Source organism: Mus pahari, chromosome 6 (genome assembly GCF_900095145.1).
Source record: "Mus pahari chromosome 6, PAHARI_EIJ_v1.1, whole genome shotgun sequence".
NCBI lineage: Eukaryota > Metazoa > Chordata > Mammalia > Rodentia > Muridae > Mus > Mus pahari.
Window position 1 is genome coordinate 47,678,227 of NC_034595.1, and position 16,625 is coordinate 47,694,851.

General features: G+C 38.7%; 1 protein-coding gene across 3 annotated transcripts in view; it reads right to left on the reverse strand.

Annotated features, from left to right (window-relative positions):
* The window catches only part of LOC110323386 (cytochrome P450 2J3), a 20,291-nt gene extending 4,511 nt beyond the window's left edge, over positions 1-15,780 (reverse strand). For 2 of the 3 annotated variants that reach the window (XM_021200565.2, XM_021200566.2), the window contains exons 1-6: positions 15,375-15,780; positions 10,913-11,075; positions 9,056-9,205; positions 8,478-8,638; positions 4,889-5,065; positions 3,136-3,277 (exon numbers count right to left, since the gene is read on the reverse strand). In XM_021200565.2, coding sequence (XP_021056224.1) covers positions 3,136-3,277; positions 4,889-5,065; positions 8,478-8,638; positions 9,056-9,205; positions 10,913-11,075; positions 15,375-15,584 — 1,003 coding nt within the window. In that variant the 5' untranslated portion in view covers positions 15,585-15,780. The remainder of the gene's footprint in view (positions 1-3,135; positions 3,278-4,888; positions 5,066-8,477; positions 8,639-9,055; positions 9,206-10,912; positions 11,076-15,374) is intronic. The other variant, XM_029539996.1, reaches the window with a different exon arrangement.
* Between the last annotated feature and the right edge of the window lie 845 nt (positions 15,781-16,625).

The window sequence follows — 16,625 nt, forward strand, 5'->3', positions numbered from 1 at the left end:
AAAAAAAAAAAACACAAAAAAACAAAACAAAAACAAAACAAAACAAACCCCTGTCAATTCAATAACTACCTTTGATATGCTCATAGTAGTATCTAATCATGTTTCTACAAAGAGGCAGCTTTTAGAAGCAAGCATCATCCATTGAGTGTGTTAAAAATCAATATGAATGTATTCCTTATTGTTCTAGAGCTTGGAACGTCACAGATAAAGGCACTATAAGTTTGGGGTTTTTTTGTTTGCTTTGTTTTTGCCTGATAGACAACAACTTTCTGTCTCATAGGTGCCAAAGCTTTGCTGTATCCTCATGCCACCGAGGAGAAAGGAATCTCTCTGGTACTTATTTTGGGAAGGCATTAGTCTTCTGATCACAATGAGAATTAGAGTTGAACATGAGTCTGGCAAGGACAGGACTGTTCAGACTACAGCACATCTATAAAGTCTAATTTCATAAGGCGATATATCTGTGTGGACTGTGGAGAGCAGTCTGTTGCTGGGTACATGTTGGTGAAGATGGTAACATTCCTCGAGCTTCAGTTTTCTTCTGTGATTAGTAAGAATAAGTCTGCTTCATCTCGAGGGTGTTTTGGGATTTACACAAACTTTTTATAGTAATAAATGATTGATTCTGCAAGCTGTCTCTCAATATGACTTCTCTTTCTCAAGATTAATAGAGGTTGAACTAATTTTACTTGATTGTCTGGCTAGAAATTTCATTTTAAATGAATTTGGAACTGTGAGCCCTTTACTATTACTCTACTTATAAAGATTGATTTCATACAAAGTTTATGTAATATAAAATTTATTGTTATTACAATGATGATTTTTGAGTCAGGATTCTACCTATATGACCAGGCTCACCTTGAACCGTCAACTCACCAGTTTCCAATCTGTCAAGTATTGAAAAAAATGGTGTGGACCACCAATCACAGCTCTTCTCATCATTTTTACATGAATAATTTACTAGCCTTTAATATGTTCTTATTGTTGTACATGTTATTGCTGGAACTTCATCTTGCAAAAAATTCTATGACCATGTTTCAAATACTATTTTTCCTTCTCTCTGCATTCTTGCTTCTGTGTGGTGTGTGGTGTATTATTTGATTTTTTTTTCAGTTAGATAGTAGAGAATTTATAATTTTGGCTCATATTCTTTAACTTAGCATAGTGTCCTGAATTAATGCAGTGTCAGAGTTTTGTTTTGTTTTTGTTATTTTGTTATTTATTTAATTTTTTTTGAGCTGGAGGACAACTCAGTGGTTAAGATCATTGTTGCTCCTGCTGAAGACCTGTGCTTGGTTCTCACACAAATATGATGGCTAACAGCCATCTGTAATGCAAGTTCCAGGAATTCTGATGCTTTCTTCTGACTTCTGCATGTACATAGTATACATACACAGGCAAAGCACATATACACCTAACATAAAATAAACCAAAAAATTAGAAAGAACTTCTCTCTGACTAAATTTTCTTTTGATCTCAGGCAGATTCCATACTTTATTTATTCATGGCACTTGGATTTTTTACCATCTCTTGACTACTGTGCATATTGTAAAATGAACATGTTTGTAATTGTATTATTTAAATCTATTGATATTTGATGTCTTATTTTCAGGAGCCAAATCTATAATCTAAGTGAGTCCATATTAATTAAAAAAAATGTAGTCTTAGGACAGCTAGATAGTTACAGGCTTGAACTTCCTACTGACCTGAATGAAACCTTAGGATCTACATGGTGAAAGAGACAATTGATTCCTGGAATTGTCCTATGACCACTGCATTTATGCCATGGCATCTCCCACATCCCTTTAAAAACAGCCAAAAAGATAAGTGTAATATTCATAAAATATATTTTAAATGATGATTCAAGATGCATATAGGTAAAGATAAATACATACTAAGTATACATTTCACATTCATAAATAAATGAAGTTTACCCTGGGGAGATAGCTAAGTTGGTAAAATATTTCCTTTGCAAACATGAGCACCTAAGTTTGGTCCCTAGAATCCATATAAAAAAGTCAGATGTGATGGCAAAAGCTTGTAGTTCTAATATGATGGAGAAGCAGAGACAAGTGAACCCCTGGGCTCAATGGTTATTTGTTGAATCCCAGGCCCATGAGAGAACTTCTCTTTTAAAACGAAAAGTGAACTATGTTTCTGAAGAAGTTGGTTTGTGGCCTCAACATGGATATACACATATACACATACATACATTCACAGAGAGTCACCCACCCAAAGATAAAATAAAGATTATGGACAAATTTTACTTCATCATATTGGCCGAACTCTTTATCTTTTTGGTTTTCAAAATGGACCAAATTGATTTTATAAATAAATAAACTGTGAACTACAATTTGAAAACAAGATATTTCAGGGTCTAAAAAGAAAAATGGTCCTACCAGCACCCGCTAAACTCTTCTAGGATGTAGAAGAAGAGAGATTATGAGACAGTTCATGCTTTGTCGTGGACAACAGGCGGTGTAGAGACAATAAAATAATGTATAAATCTCAGTGAACATTGTTCAACTCTGGATGAAGATAGTGACAACAATTTGGCAGCCAGTAAATACCTGGAGAAATGTGAGATTCCTTAGAAAGGTGGAGCCTTGTAATATCCTTCTAGATTTGGCAGAAATTGGAACAATACATTTTTGGTAGATAGAAGACCCATTGTTACGACTTAGATGCAAGAATACAGACAGCAACGCTATAGGACTTGAACACAGGAATGCTACAATGCAGGGTGGGTGGGGTTGAGAATGGACAGAGATGAGCATGTCACATGACTCCAAAAACCAGATTAGGGCATTTGCACATTATCCAGGGCAAGCAAGAATGTGTTGCTGAAAAGGAAGGAGGAAATCTGTGGATGCTCTTAGGGTAAAGTCATTCTTTGCTGGAACTTACCACAGTGTCACTTCCCTACTTTGCTTTCTTCTAGGCTCAATTCTTTGGGAGGTGAACCTATCATGATCCTGACAGAACATGTGGGAAACGTCTCCCTTTCTAAGTGCACTTTACCTCCCAGGTACTCTACCGTTCCCTACCCCTCCATGCCATCTTCTGGTCCCATCTGAACCACAGATTCCAGAAGCATCATTCCAAGCTGTCCAGGTGCATTGGCCACACACTCACCCTGGACTTCTGGGTAGAGGGCCATGCAGAGGAGAGCCCAGCGCAGGGTTGTAGATGTTGTCTCTGTTCCAGCAAAGAAGAGGTCCAGAGTGCTGCAGATGAGGTTCTCTTCATTGAAGCTTGTAGTAGTCTTGTCTGGGTACTGGAAAAGAGTGTGTGTTTGTTTATTCAGAGGTTTTGAATTTGCAAGGGTTCATATACAGTGATATTCCCTTTGACTGCCTCCTAAAACACTTTTCTATCCCAAGTGCAGCAAGCTGACCAAAGCACTATAGCATTTGGGTGGATAAAAATCACTACAACATTTTTTTTTTCTGATTAAACTTTGTAAAACCTTTGACTTGTGATAAGAAAATGATATAGAAAAATTATATTTGTCTTCTAGTATCAGCCACACCACTAAGTCTCTTCCTCTAAAAAAAAAGTACAATATTGCTTTTATCAATATCATCCAAGGCAAATGAAATAAAAGAGAGGATGAAAAAAAATGCTATTTGGCCCTTGGTCAGAGAAGGAACCCAATTTATCCATGCTTACACCACTGATTCAGTAATGTGTTCCAGTAAGAGGTCTGGTGAGATTGAGGCTGTATATTTTGTGATATGGTTTGGATCTATAATGAAATTTCAGAATTACTACAGGCTCATGTTTTGGATTCTTGGTTTCTAGTCATCTGAAGTATTTCTGGAGGTTCTATAACATTGGGGGGGGGGGACTAGAGCTGGATGCATCCAGTCACTAGGGTCAGGGCTCTGAAAGTTATCACCAGGCCCCAGATCTTGCCTTGGTCCCTGTGTCTTAATATAGCACCGTGTTTTGCTACCTTAAGCTTAGCTTGCCTGGCTTTCCTTCCTTGCAGTAATGGACCCAAATTCCTGACACTGTAAGCCAAAATAAATCTCTTTTATGTTGTTTTTGCCAGGTATTGTCATAATGATGCAAAACTAACAACCACAGCAAACTGACCACTGTCTAGCCTCTTGTGCATTACTGGATGTTTTTATGGGAGTTAGAAGACTTCATCTAAACGTTAAAGTTAAACTTCAGCATTCAGCTGTATTTTGTTTTGTCTTGCAGTGTTGGGTGAGATGCAGTCAGTAACTGGCCCTAGACAAACTTGGAAAAAAATTGGACTCTGAAGCTTAATTGGAGCTTTCATTTATGACACAGCTCATTCACATGTGGATAAAATCTAAGGGAGACATATAAAGATAGTATCTAGCATTATCGTGGTCTCCCAACAAATGGCTTAGAACTCTATTTTTAATGACCCTAATAATCCTAATAAATGCTACCATATACCTCATAAGTACTATGTCCTTTTGATTTAATTTCCCTGTAGTGTGCTATTATCCACAGATGTATATCTATTCATTTCTGTACATATTGCTTAAGACTCCATAATAAACATTGTATGTGTGAATAATTTTCAAAAAGAGATTATAGTGAATTATTCTTATAAGGGCTCAAAGTTCAGAATCAAAGAGATGAAATATAAAGATGGCAGCAGTGATGAGGTAGAAATAGATGCTACAGTCTTGGTATTGAAGATGAAGGAAGGAGACATAGCAAAAGGGATCTGTGTCCTGTAGAGTCAGAACTTAGTTCTCACAACTTCCGTACAAAGCTTTCCTGGCAAACAGGTAAACAAGGATCATATAGTACTGTGATGGAACACATCTGTGCCATGTCAAACCAATAAGCTCAGGGAAACATGTTGTAGGATCAGCTGGTATTCAGGCATCTTCCCCACCTTTGTCATTTCCGTGAGGAAAGCATCAATGAAGTCTCTTGGCTCATCTGGATCCCAGTCTCTCCGGTGATTGTTAACAATATTGGAAACAAACAATTGCAGTTTTCTCCAGTTTCTGAAAAGTGTTTGGTGTGATCCAGGAAGATACTGAAGTATCCTTGGAAATATATTGTAGAGCTGATTGGGAAAAATAAGACAGTCATGGAGACACATGGTGCCACATTTCAAAACAGGCTTGTCTTTCTCTTTGTGTCTTACAGTGGAGTCAAGCCATCTTGACTCCTGTTTCACTCTCTCTCTATAGCCCTATACTCCACAGACATTTCAATTTTACCTGCAAAGAACTTTAACACCCTAAACTGAATTGAAAAAGAGGCTCCAATGATAAGACTGGGTGATTAAAAGAGAACATAAAAACCAATTAATTGTATATATTCTTGTTAAAATAGAAGCCAAATAAAAGGCACGAGGATAGTAAGGTAGACAACACTGCAGAACTGGTTTCTAAAGATCTTGAATTATTTTAGAGAGGATTAAAATAATTATCCCAGATTCTGGAAGTTTAAAGATGTAAATTTTATTTAGATTAATTTATTTTGTTTTAAGTTTTGCATGATTCTGGTGCCTGCAGAAGCCAGAAGAGAGTATTGGAGCCCCTTAAACTAGAGCTGTGGATTGTTGTGAGTCACTGTTTAGATGCTGGGGACTGAACTGTGGTCCTATGCAAGATCAACTAATACCTGTAACTGCATAGGCCATCTCTCTAGCACCTACAATGATCAAATTTTAAGGCAAGGACTAAAGTCATAGAAAACTTTAAAAGTACTTTTAATTTATACTTGGGGATGTTAAATGAGAACATTTAATAAGTTAAAACATGGGAAAACTCAGATAATTATAAACTATAAAATAGTCACAAATTAGTCCTCACAATTTAATAATTTAAAAATATTTACTTTATTTATAATTATGTATATGAGGCACAATTATTTCATGAGTTCAGGTGCCTACTGAGGCCAGAAACATTGTGTTCCCTGGAGTCATAGACTTTGTGGCCATGCAACCTGAGTGCTGGGAGCCAAATTTGGCACTTCTTCAAAATCTACCTGTGCTTGTAAATGCCAATCAATCTCTCTAGTTTCCTCACACTTCATTATTGCCAATAATGGGAAATAAGTGTACCAATAAAAAGGGAACAATTATAAAATCTGGTACAGCATTTATAGCTAATTGCTGTTGCTTTAAAAGGACACTTCCAAAACAGAAGCACATGAGAGTTTAAAAAAATGAAATGCAGAAATTGGTTTTCTAGATAAGGACTTAAGGAAAGCAGCATAGCCAATGCATATCAGATGAAAACATGTTGGATGCAGAAAAGAGGATTCGACAAAAAGAACACTCCTAATTAAGAAGAGAGAACATTAACTTTATGTGTATCCAAGTGAGTTGTAAAAAAGTGCAGTTGGAGTTCTGCCTAAGAAGGTATGCTACAAGTTGCTCCTGTGAGCCACTAACAAAGACAGACAAGACAAGGAAAGCAGACTTTATCCCACGGGGAATTAGACAAAAGCTTGGGGAAGGCCTGGAAGGAGTGGAAGGATCCTGGAAAAGATGAAGACCAAACAGATCACTTTGAACCAGGGAGTTCCCTTAAGGGGGAAGCTCAGAAGCCTCTTCTAAGGGTCTGGCAGCAGAAAGCTGGCAGCCTTACCCAAAGGATAAGCCCACAATCCCTATAAGCAAAGCTGTTCATCGTACTGATTCCTTTTATTAATGGGTCAGTGGAGAAGAAAAATCCATTTTGTCATGATATCCAATTTGAAGGGGAGCAGCTGGGTGACAGTTTGACAGAAAATCCATTGCTTAAAACGGAGCCACCCAGAGGTCTGAAATCATGGAGCATTCATTGGTCAGAGAATCTCAGAGCTGTTTCTCACTTCAGCCTTTGGGAAAGAGTAGATTCAGAGAAATGGTTATGGACAGAAATGGGACCGAATACTAGTAGGCCTAAGGGAGGCTGACAGCAAGAACCAAGATCAAGCTGGAAAGTGCATAGGGAGACAGGAACAAAGCCCCTCTGTTGAGTCAGGCCCTGGAGTTCAGCAGTTCTGAGTCTGAGGTCTGCATGTTAATGCATTCTGTCTTTCACTCTTGTTGAACAAGAGATCTCTGAATATATAAATCAGGAAGTTAGGAAGGAGATCTGGAGAACTTAGTAGGGTGAAAATAGAATCCATGTACACTTGATAAAAAAGCAAACTGGGGGAAAAATGGAAGCCAGCTGGTTTGCTGAGATGAAACAGTAAGTAAAATAATGGTGGCACGTGTATGAAGATATTATGATGACACCCATTGTTATTTAATTAATCTAGATGAAAACCATTTTAAAACTATAAAGTTGACAGAACTCTATCATAGAAGAGGTAACTCTTATACTTTAGAAGGCAATTTTAGCCCATTAGATGGAATAACCAGCACAGATATAATAGAGACGTTGGCAATTTGCTCCATAGCTCCAGGTCAGAGGCAGTAGTAGTAGGACATGTTTATTAGTGATGTGTGACTGGATGTCTGCTGACCCTTGTTGGAGCTGATTTATATATGGGTAGTGGTCATAATTATATTTTTCCTACTGTTACATGATCTTTCAGCTTTCAAAATTAAAGCACTTTTGTAAACTAAAACAGTTAAAAAATTTTTAATGACATGTAATTGATGCAAGGACAAATGGTCCATTGGGAACACATAATTTAAACACATATAAATGTGTACATTGTCACACATATATTTATTCCAAGGTAGCATCACAACTTTTAGGAAACATATGTGGGTAATCTTAGAAGTTAATTTTCCTTTAAAACTGTCTTACACATATAGGAATGTGACTGAATGACAAGTAATCTGTGGGAAATGTTTAGAAGATGCTAAGAATTGAAGGAACAAGAATTTGGACATAGAGTTTCTCAGATGGGGGTAAAGTTTGAAGACCAAACTTTATGTTATAGTATTACAATATTGACAACATGAAGTATTAATTGAAATAAAAATAGGAACCCTTTTGAACTTTTATTTATTTTTTTATGTGCTGATGCAAATTCAAGACAAATGAGTGGCTGAGTTCAGATGAACAGTTGTACCAGAATATCCATTGCAACATTATTAACAACATCACAAGTCTGGAATGAAATCAAAAGTCCAAATATCAGGAAAGGATTGTTACCAGAAAGTCAGACATTTTCCCAATCCTAATCTCAGTTAACCAAAAACAGCATACACAGAGAAATGTCAAAAAAATCTGAGCTAGAAATAGTTATTTTTCAACAACAACAACAACAACAACAACAACAACATTAACATATAAATGGTCATTCTCCAAAAGCTGGTACTTTGTTTAAATATTATTTTCATGTACAAATTTTGCATATTATCAGAACATTGAACTCAATAGAGAGATTTTAATACATTTGTATTAAACTCAACTTTATGATATTATATCTTAACTGCAAAAGCTCTAAATTATAAAAAGAGGAGCCTATCTGTTTATATTAATCCCATTCTAATATCCTTCCTGAGATACGAGAGTACTTACTTGGCACATCATTGATGACTCCAAACACATGGCCTCATCCAGTAACCTCAGCATCTCTTGAAACTGACTGTCATGGTAGTCAAAGCGCTTCCCAAAGGTAATAGAGCAAATGATATTGGAAACTGCATTGTTGATATTGAAGTGAGGGTCAAAAGGCTGTCCTGGAGTTGGGAAAAGAGTAAGTTGGGGCAATTAAAGAAATTTATGTTCATATTCTCTATAATGAAAACAATCTCTCAGCTTCCCCCTCCCCCTCATAAATACTAGAGAATGCAGAGAATGAAATAATGGATGGGCTCTGGCCACAGCACACACACAGACTGGGATGAACCAAGGTTTCTGTCAATGTCTGGAAAGTCAGATTGGTGACCAGGATTTAAAGTCAGCAAAGTGATTAATAACCCATTCTATTTGCTGGGCTCCAGCACTCTAGGTCAAGGTCATAGTTACAAGTTCACTGCTCAATTTTCAGTGTCTAGCCCAGAGCAGGCCCAAGATAAACACAAAGGCACAGAATAAGAATTTGTCCAATAAATGTAAGGCCACAGCCTCCTGCACCTGAACTGTGAAATGCCCACCTCCCTCATCTTTTATGGCCTCCACAAGGTAGTGAGCCTCCTCTTGTATTCGCTGCTCTAAGCTCCTCTTTCCTAGTCCAAAGTTCCTCAGTGTCATCATGGTAAACCTTCTTTGTTCTTTCCATGTCTGGCCACTGGAGAAGATCAACCCTGGAAAGAAGAGATTCCACATTACAACACTGTGAGTCTCATTTAAAATTTCCTGATGAACTGGATGTTATGTGTATGATGAAAAGAAGGGTCAGTAAAGCACTTAGAAGCTATCCAGAGAGAGAATCCCAAAGCAAGGGAACAAATATTTACTGGTTACTTACAATAGCATTCATTAAGCATTCCTTGTATATTATGTGATTTAGTGCTTTCAGAATATCCATGTGTTTATTAACAATTAATGCAGGCCCATTATACCTGATGCAAAAAGCTATGACGCAGGGATAAAGTATAGTTTATAAAGAAATATAGTTAGTAGATAGCAACTTGTATTCACATTTCAGTTTCTCCAGATCTGAAGTCCATACTCTGATCACATAAGTCTAGAGGTTAATGTTTGTTGGAAATTGGTTTTTATGGTTTGTCTTAATTCAGCTCCCAAAAGCTGTGCTTTTAGACTTGTTGGTCCCTGCCCATAGCTGGCTTTGATTGCCTTACAGCCCATGACTGGGCAGAGAGGGGACAAGAGGAGATTTTTTTTTTTTTATTGTGCCAGCAAGGGAGAGAGGGAGAGAGGAAGAAGAGGAGAATCGCTATGATTCTGAGCAAAAGAGAAGAGATTTAAGAGCTGCATGAGAGAAATCATCCAACAATGTAGCTGGAAAGGGAATGTGGCCCTATTGGGGGGGGGGGGAGTGATACCCAGAAGGTAACAGGGCAGCAGAGATAAAATATAGACTTAGAGGTGTTAAGCCAGGAATACCAGAGGGGAGTGTGTGCAAGTTGAGGGGAGCTTTAGAAGTGACCAGCTATTGAGGTAGGAAGGCTTATTAAAATTATCTCTGCATGTATGTATCTTTTATTTGAGAATCCAGAGAGATTTTCTGGGGGTGAGAGTGGAGGTGCAGTGTGTGTGACCTGCTGGGATCCAGAGGCAATAACTGATTCACCCACTGCTACACATGTTAAGTTAAATGACAGGAATACACTCATGGATAAGACAAGATGTGTGATGTAAGAAAATTCTATGAACAATGTTCTGGCCAAAACATTGTAAGGAATTGTTCTAGTAAAGAATGGACAAATGACACAAGAAAGTAGGAAGGATTAGCATCCCACACACAGAGTCTAGAGGCAGGGAGGAAGACCAGCATCCACCAACTACCATATAACCACAAGCAAAGCTGCCAAGCTTCCAGCAGCTTTGTAACACTAAAAGAAATCCTCAAATTCCTTTAACTGTCACCTTGAAATAGGTTAATACACTTGAAGTCTGATATGGACTTTCTGATTATTTTTTAAATGATAATAAGTATTCACAGCAGCCTGATATATTATTGGTCAGAAGGCTAAAGACCCCGATGGGGTATGAGGAGTTTTAAACAAGCAGAGTGTCATCAGGAGGTAACTCATCTATTTTTCCATGGCAAAGGGATGGAGTGGGAAAAGGGAAATGAGAACACAGTGTGTCTGGCTGTACTTACTACCCGAGCATCAAGAGTTGGTGTCAAGGACACATAGTTTCTCCCAAATCTGGAAAGGATACACTGTAAGTCCTCCTATGGGTGTTTTCATTCAGGAAATATGGCATCCTACTTCCTTCACAGATGACAGGTGATTTATGGGAACGTTGCCAAGTTACAGACAGGAAACTTTACCATGTCACAAAAATTATAAAACACACCACATACAGATCAAGAAACTTACCATTTTTGTTAAAGAGATGTTTTCGGAGAAGAGTGACTGGGCGATTCATAAAATTATGCTCCATTTGAGTAAAGACTTCTTTGATTAATGGCATGCCAGTTACAACCACTAAAGGTATGTTAGCAAAATCCAGGCTTAGAACATTCCCATATTTCTTCACAAACTGAAAAATATTACAGTAGTCACAATTGTGCCTGTGTGTGTATGTTCGGATATGGCAGGCGTGTGTGGAGCCAGTGGGACTAATGCTGATATGTCTGTGACGACTGTGTGGGAGGGGAGGGAAGCAAGCCTCTTTCTCTGTAGAAATGTGTAGAGATGTTTATTCATAATGCATTAAGTTCAATTTTGAAACACACTAAGAATACAAATTTCCCTATAGAAAATTCCAATGAATTCAGCAAATCTGAATTACTTGTGCAGCTATCTTATGTCCCCAGGAGAAGGCATGAGGATATGTGTAGCAACAAATAGGTAAATGCTCTATCCTGAGGCATCCTAGTGAAGGCAAAAATATAGTTTATTTGACAGCCCAAAGGTCAAGGAAGGTAGGTATGTATATGTTTACTGTAGTTTTGTAAACACCCCTGTTTTGCCAGAGAATAATGCCCTCAAACATCTGTTATGTACAGAAGATTCCTGTGTAACTAACGTAACTAATTTTGTGTGAAGTATGTGCATTTGTGTGTGGAGGTGGCATGATGGAAGAGTTTCTTCTCTTCTCTACTTTTCACTTCTCCCCATATGAGGAACAATATGAATGAACCAGGATCCCCAAAGCTCCCAGGGACTAAATCACCAACCAAAGAATACACATGGAGGGAGCCATGGCTCCAGCTGCATATGTAGCGGAGGATGGCCTTGTCAGACATCAATGGGGAGAGAGATCCTTGGTCCTGTGAAGGTTCTGCCCCAGTGTAGGTGAATGCCAGGACATGGAAGCAGGAGTTGGTGAGGTGGTGAGCAGGGGGAGGGGGATGGGATAGGGGTTTTTCAGAGGGGAAATCAGGAAAGGGGATAACATTTGAAATGTAAATAAAGAAAAAATCTAATAATAAAAAGAGAGAGAGAAGGAAAGAACAGGATGGGTCTCTAGACATGAATGGTATTTACTGAGTAATGGGTTGCCATTTTTTATGTCTTATTTTATCAGCTACATAACTCCTCACCATAATGAACATTTTCCATCTTCCCCAAAAGGAAAACAGGTTGTAAATAAAGTAATGTAGTCAAGAAGACAAAGCTGTTGTCTGACAGAGGGAATCCCCAGACATTATGTAAGATTTGAGGAAAAAGACATGATCTTGAGATATCCAATGACCTCAGAGTTTAGTGAAGCAGGCATGAGTGTGAGAGACGGAGAGTTCAGGTGGAATAAGAGGGAACCAGAGAATTGAAGAAGTGAATGTCCATGATGATGCAGCATGTGCAAGTCTGTGAAAATTGAGCTGAATGACTGTGTATGAGCAGTATCAACGTTTCTTCCCCATGTATTCTCAAGAGTTGGCTTTTTGGAGACCCCACTTCTGCCTCTTGTTCTTCTGAGTCATGTCTAGTTCCAACAGTGGTTTCAAACAGAAGGGCTCCAATCCTCATTTGTCATGTATGTGTATACACACCCTACAGAATTGGTCACAGAGCTCCAGTCCTATATGAACCATTTCAAATAAATGTAATGTTTTTGTTTGATCTTGGAATCTTATGTACACATTACAATACATCCTATATGTAGCCTTTCTTTAATTTTTAACAGAAAGTCCTGTTTTAAGTTCATTTCACCTCTAGCAATGCCTGTCCAGTGTCTAATAAGGACAGACTCAATAACTGTCATTCCTTCTAGATGTAAGTAAAGTACACATAGAAATGTAGATCAGCTTTTAACTCTATTTTCATGAATGTGTCCATGAGTGTTTTAAGCTTTTCAAAAAAAGATTTATTGGCGCATTTATAATATTGACAAGCAAGTTCTAGGAATAAGTGAAAATTTAGTTTAAGGGAGTCCTAACTGGTAACGAGTGCCATCTGGGTCCAATGCTTATTCTTGAGGGAGAAACAGAATCTAAGACAGTAAGCTATGACTCCTTTCACAGTGGTTGCCTGAGCCCATTACATACAATTATGAAACAGCAAGCAAAAGTGTTATTCTTGGGGGTCACCACAATATGAGAAACTGTGTTACAGAACCAGGTCATAAGGAAGGTTGAGAACCAGTGTTCTAAAACTAGGTACTGAGGTTAATGTCTTCTTTCTACAAGTGCTACAAGATTCAAGGAGTGAATGTTCCAAATAAACAAAAGTAAGACACCTAGAATTAGTGAGACACAGCACTGAGCCATAAATTTCAAGCAATGTGACCTTGAAAGACTTCCCTGACTTTAAGTTCCTAAGCCTAAGAAGTGTCAGAGATACACAGAGAGAAGAGAGAAAAAAGTGTCCCAATTTACCCTGCCACCAGCAGAGGTGAGAAGGGCTGATAATCTGAATTTGTTTTATTTTTTAATATAAATTTTTGATTTTGATAATCTCATTCACAAATATGTATTTGATTCATTCCACCCCTCTCTCTTTACCTTTCAACCCCTTCAGGGTCATCCCTAATTCCTCTTTCTAAAATTCACGACCTCTTCTTCTTTAATTAGTATTTATTTACATGTACACACATACACACCACACACACACACACACACACACACACACATATATATATATATATATATATATATATATATATATATATATGAAGTTAAAATATTTATCAATTTCTAATTGCCCCAGAAAAACAGGAGGCAGGTACAAGCAACAACTTTTCCAGAAAAATAGTGTGTGTGTGTATTTGTGTGGAGGGGGATGTAGACAATGAAATGTGTGAAGAATAGCTAAAACTTCTCAATTTGGCAACATAAAAATAAATCTATGTAAAAGATGCATAAAACCTGCAAAGGAATCAAAAACCAAATAAACATCATAATCAAATTGAAAGTTAAAACCAAACCAATTAAAAGTAGATGGCGGGGGGGGGGGAGCATGTCACTAGGGGAAAATTGGAAATTATTTCTCACTAGAAACTACAAAGTCCAGAGTTAAGTGGCAGAAATCTAAAACTGTTACGAACAGCAGATGGACAAGCAAGTGTCCACAATCATGAGAAAGACAGTGTGGGAATTAGTGAGATGCATTCTGAGGTGGGGCAAAGTTAAGAAATTTCCATATGCCAAAGCCTCCTCTGAAGAAACAGGGAAAGGAAGTACTGAAGGTCAGAAAACAAACTGAACATGAATTGTCAAACAAACAAACAAAAACAAAACAACAACGGGTCTATGGGAGGAGGAGGAAGAGGCTTTTCTGCCTTTACATTCCAGCTGCACAGGACACTAAAGAGCAGGTTAGTGTCTGGTATGGTTCTCAGTGGGTGTGGAGACAACACCTTAGGCAGCTGTACCATAGAGAGAGGATAGGGTCCTCTAGTTTTGTAGTTGTTTTGCTTCCTGTGAAAAATAGTGTTATCAAAGTCTCATCAGCTGCATGTGAGCAATGAATAACAAACACTGAGCAGCTGCTGGGAGGATGATACAAGGATATACAAGAGATATGATAAAAGAGCAAAGAGGAATAGAGAGGCAATTATTTGGAAAGTATCTAAGAAACACACAGAGAAGGCAGGATTTAAACAAAAAATGGGTGGGAGGACAGAAGGAAAAATATTAGTTTAAATCCTCAAATAGCAATAAATAATCAGACATAGCCAGTCTTTACAAATACTGGAAAGTGACAGGAATGATCACAGATGGCAAGAGTATTCACTATCCACAGAGTAATTACTATAGATAATGAGAAACAGTACGAGGGAAGAGGGTCATAGAGCACAAAGACCTTCCAGTCCTATATGTGTACTATGTACTCATAACAGTTTTTCCAGTACAAGCGGGAGAGCTTCAACAACTGAGTGGAAAAACAGGCAGACTTTTAGTGGAGCTGGAAACTTCAGTGCATCTTTCTCCGGAGTTGATAAAGTCAGTAGGTGAGCAGTCATCAAAGATGCAAAAGGACCAAACTAGGCTCAGTAAGACAAATCAGAGAACTGATATGTACACAGGTCAAGAGAAGAACACACTTTAAAAACAAAACAAAACAAAACAAAAACTGGACAGGTACTGTAACCAACATCTGGGACATTCCATTTCTTATCCAACATAACGTATTTATGAAGATAAATTATTATGTCATCAAATCTACCTTGTATACTTAAAAGAATTTAAAATCAGAGACAGTATGTTTTCTGGCCATAAAATCACACTGGGAATCTTTAATTGACAGATAACAAGAAAACCTACAACTGTTTGTAACCTGTAGACCTTATCTCTGGGTTAGTGGGTTGTTAGCAACCACCTTCAGCTACATCCTCCCTTTCCTATTGCCAATATACAGTCTCAGGATGCAGCCAGACACTGTTGTCTCTTCTTACCTGCTGAAGGGATAGGTGGGGCTGCTTGGGGTCCACATGGAACAAGCAGCCCACGAAGGGCAGGCGCATTGGCCCTGGCGGGTAGTTCTTGGGGCGACGGTTTTTGAGGAAATCAGCCAGGAACAGAAAGACGACAGCAGACAGCAGCAAAATCCGGAAATGGAGCTCAGCCCAAATGGCAGCCACTAGGGAGCTGGCTGTACCAAGCATGGCTGATATCTGAACTGATGCAGGTCCAGGACCACTGCCTGTAGTTTCCAGAATGAACCAGGCCTGTGATTTAAACCCCCTAATCTCTACAGGGCCCTGCCCATCCGTCTCCTGCAGTCTCCTCCGCCCTGCCCTGCTCTATTCACTTCAGCAACTTTGGCCTGACTTGCTTATCTGCCCCCTAAGTCTTAACAGAGCTTTGTCGCCAGAGCTCTTTCACTTTTACCCAGTCTTCCTAAGGACCCAAACAACCCCTTGGCCCCGCCTCTAGGCTCTCGGCCACGCCCCGCTTCAAGTTCCAAGTCTTAGCCTTTGGAGACTATTTCTTTAGGGATGGGGAAGGGGTTGATTCCAGGAAGAAGCCACTTGAGTATGTATGGACTAGCTAAGAACCTTGCTCATAAACAAAGTCTTTCTCTGGTTCTCAGGCTTGTGATTTGCATGCAACCCAGAGAATATCATGTGCATCTGACCTCCCGTTTTATAAACAATTTTTCACCACTGACTGCAATTTTCAGAAACAGGAACAACAGTATCAGCCAATGTTTCTGGGCTGTACGCCAGGGAGCGCTCTGGCCTCTTTATAAGAGCTCACCAGCTTTGAGTGCTATTCACATTGAATAAGTGAATCCACAGATTCTTCACCAAAAGAACACCCTGGTCTTGATTCTCCCCCACCCCCTTTTGCAGTGTTAGAGAACTGAACACCGCGGCCCTTGACCATGCTAGGAAACCTTTCCACCATCTCTTTGCGTTCTTCCTCCCTCCCTATTAACTTTTAAGGTTAGTACATAATTTAATGGATTTGACTAATGGGCACTTTCATGTCCATGTATTTTCACAAATATTTATGCATATATTTGGCACTTTCCACTCATTCCCTACACTACTGTTGTAGGTCCTGCTCTTCCCCAGATTATTCCCTTTTGCATTATGGCCTGTGTACTTCCCTCAAGGTTTGCTCCTTTCCTTTCATGGTCCCATTTCTAGTCCCAGACCCTGACCCCATTTACTCAAACATAGTTTAATCTAGGCTAGTAC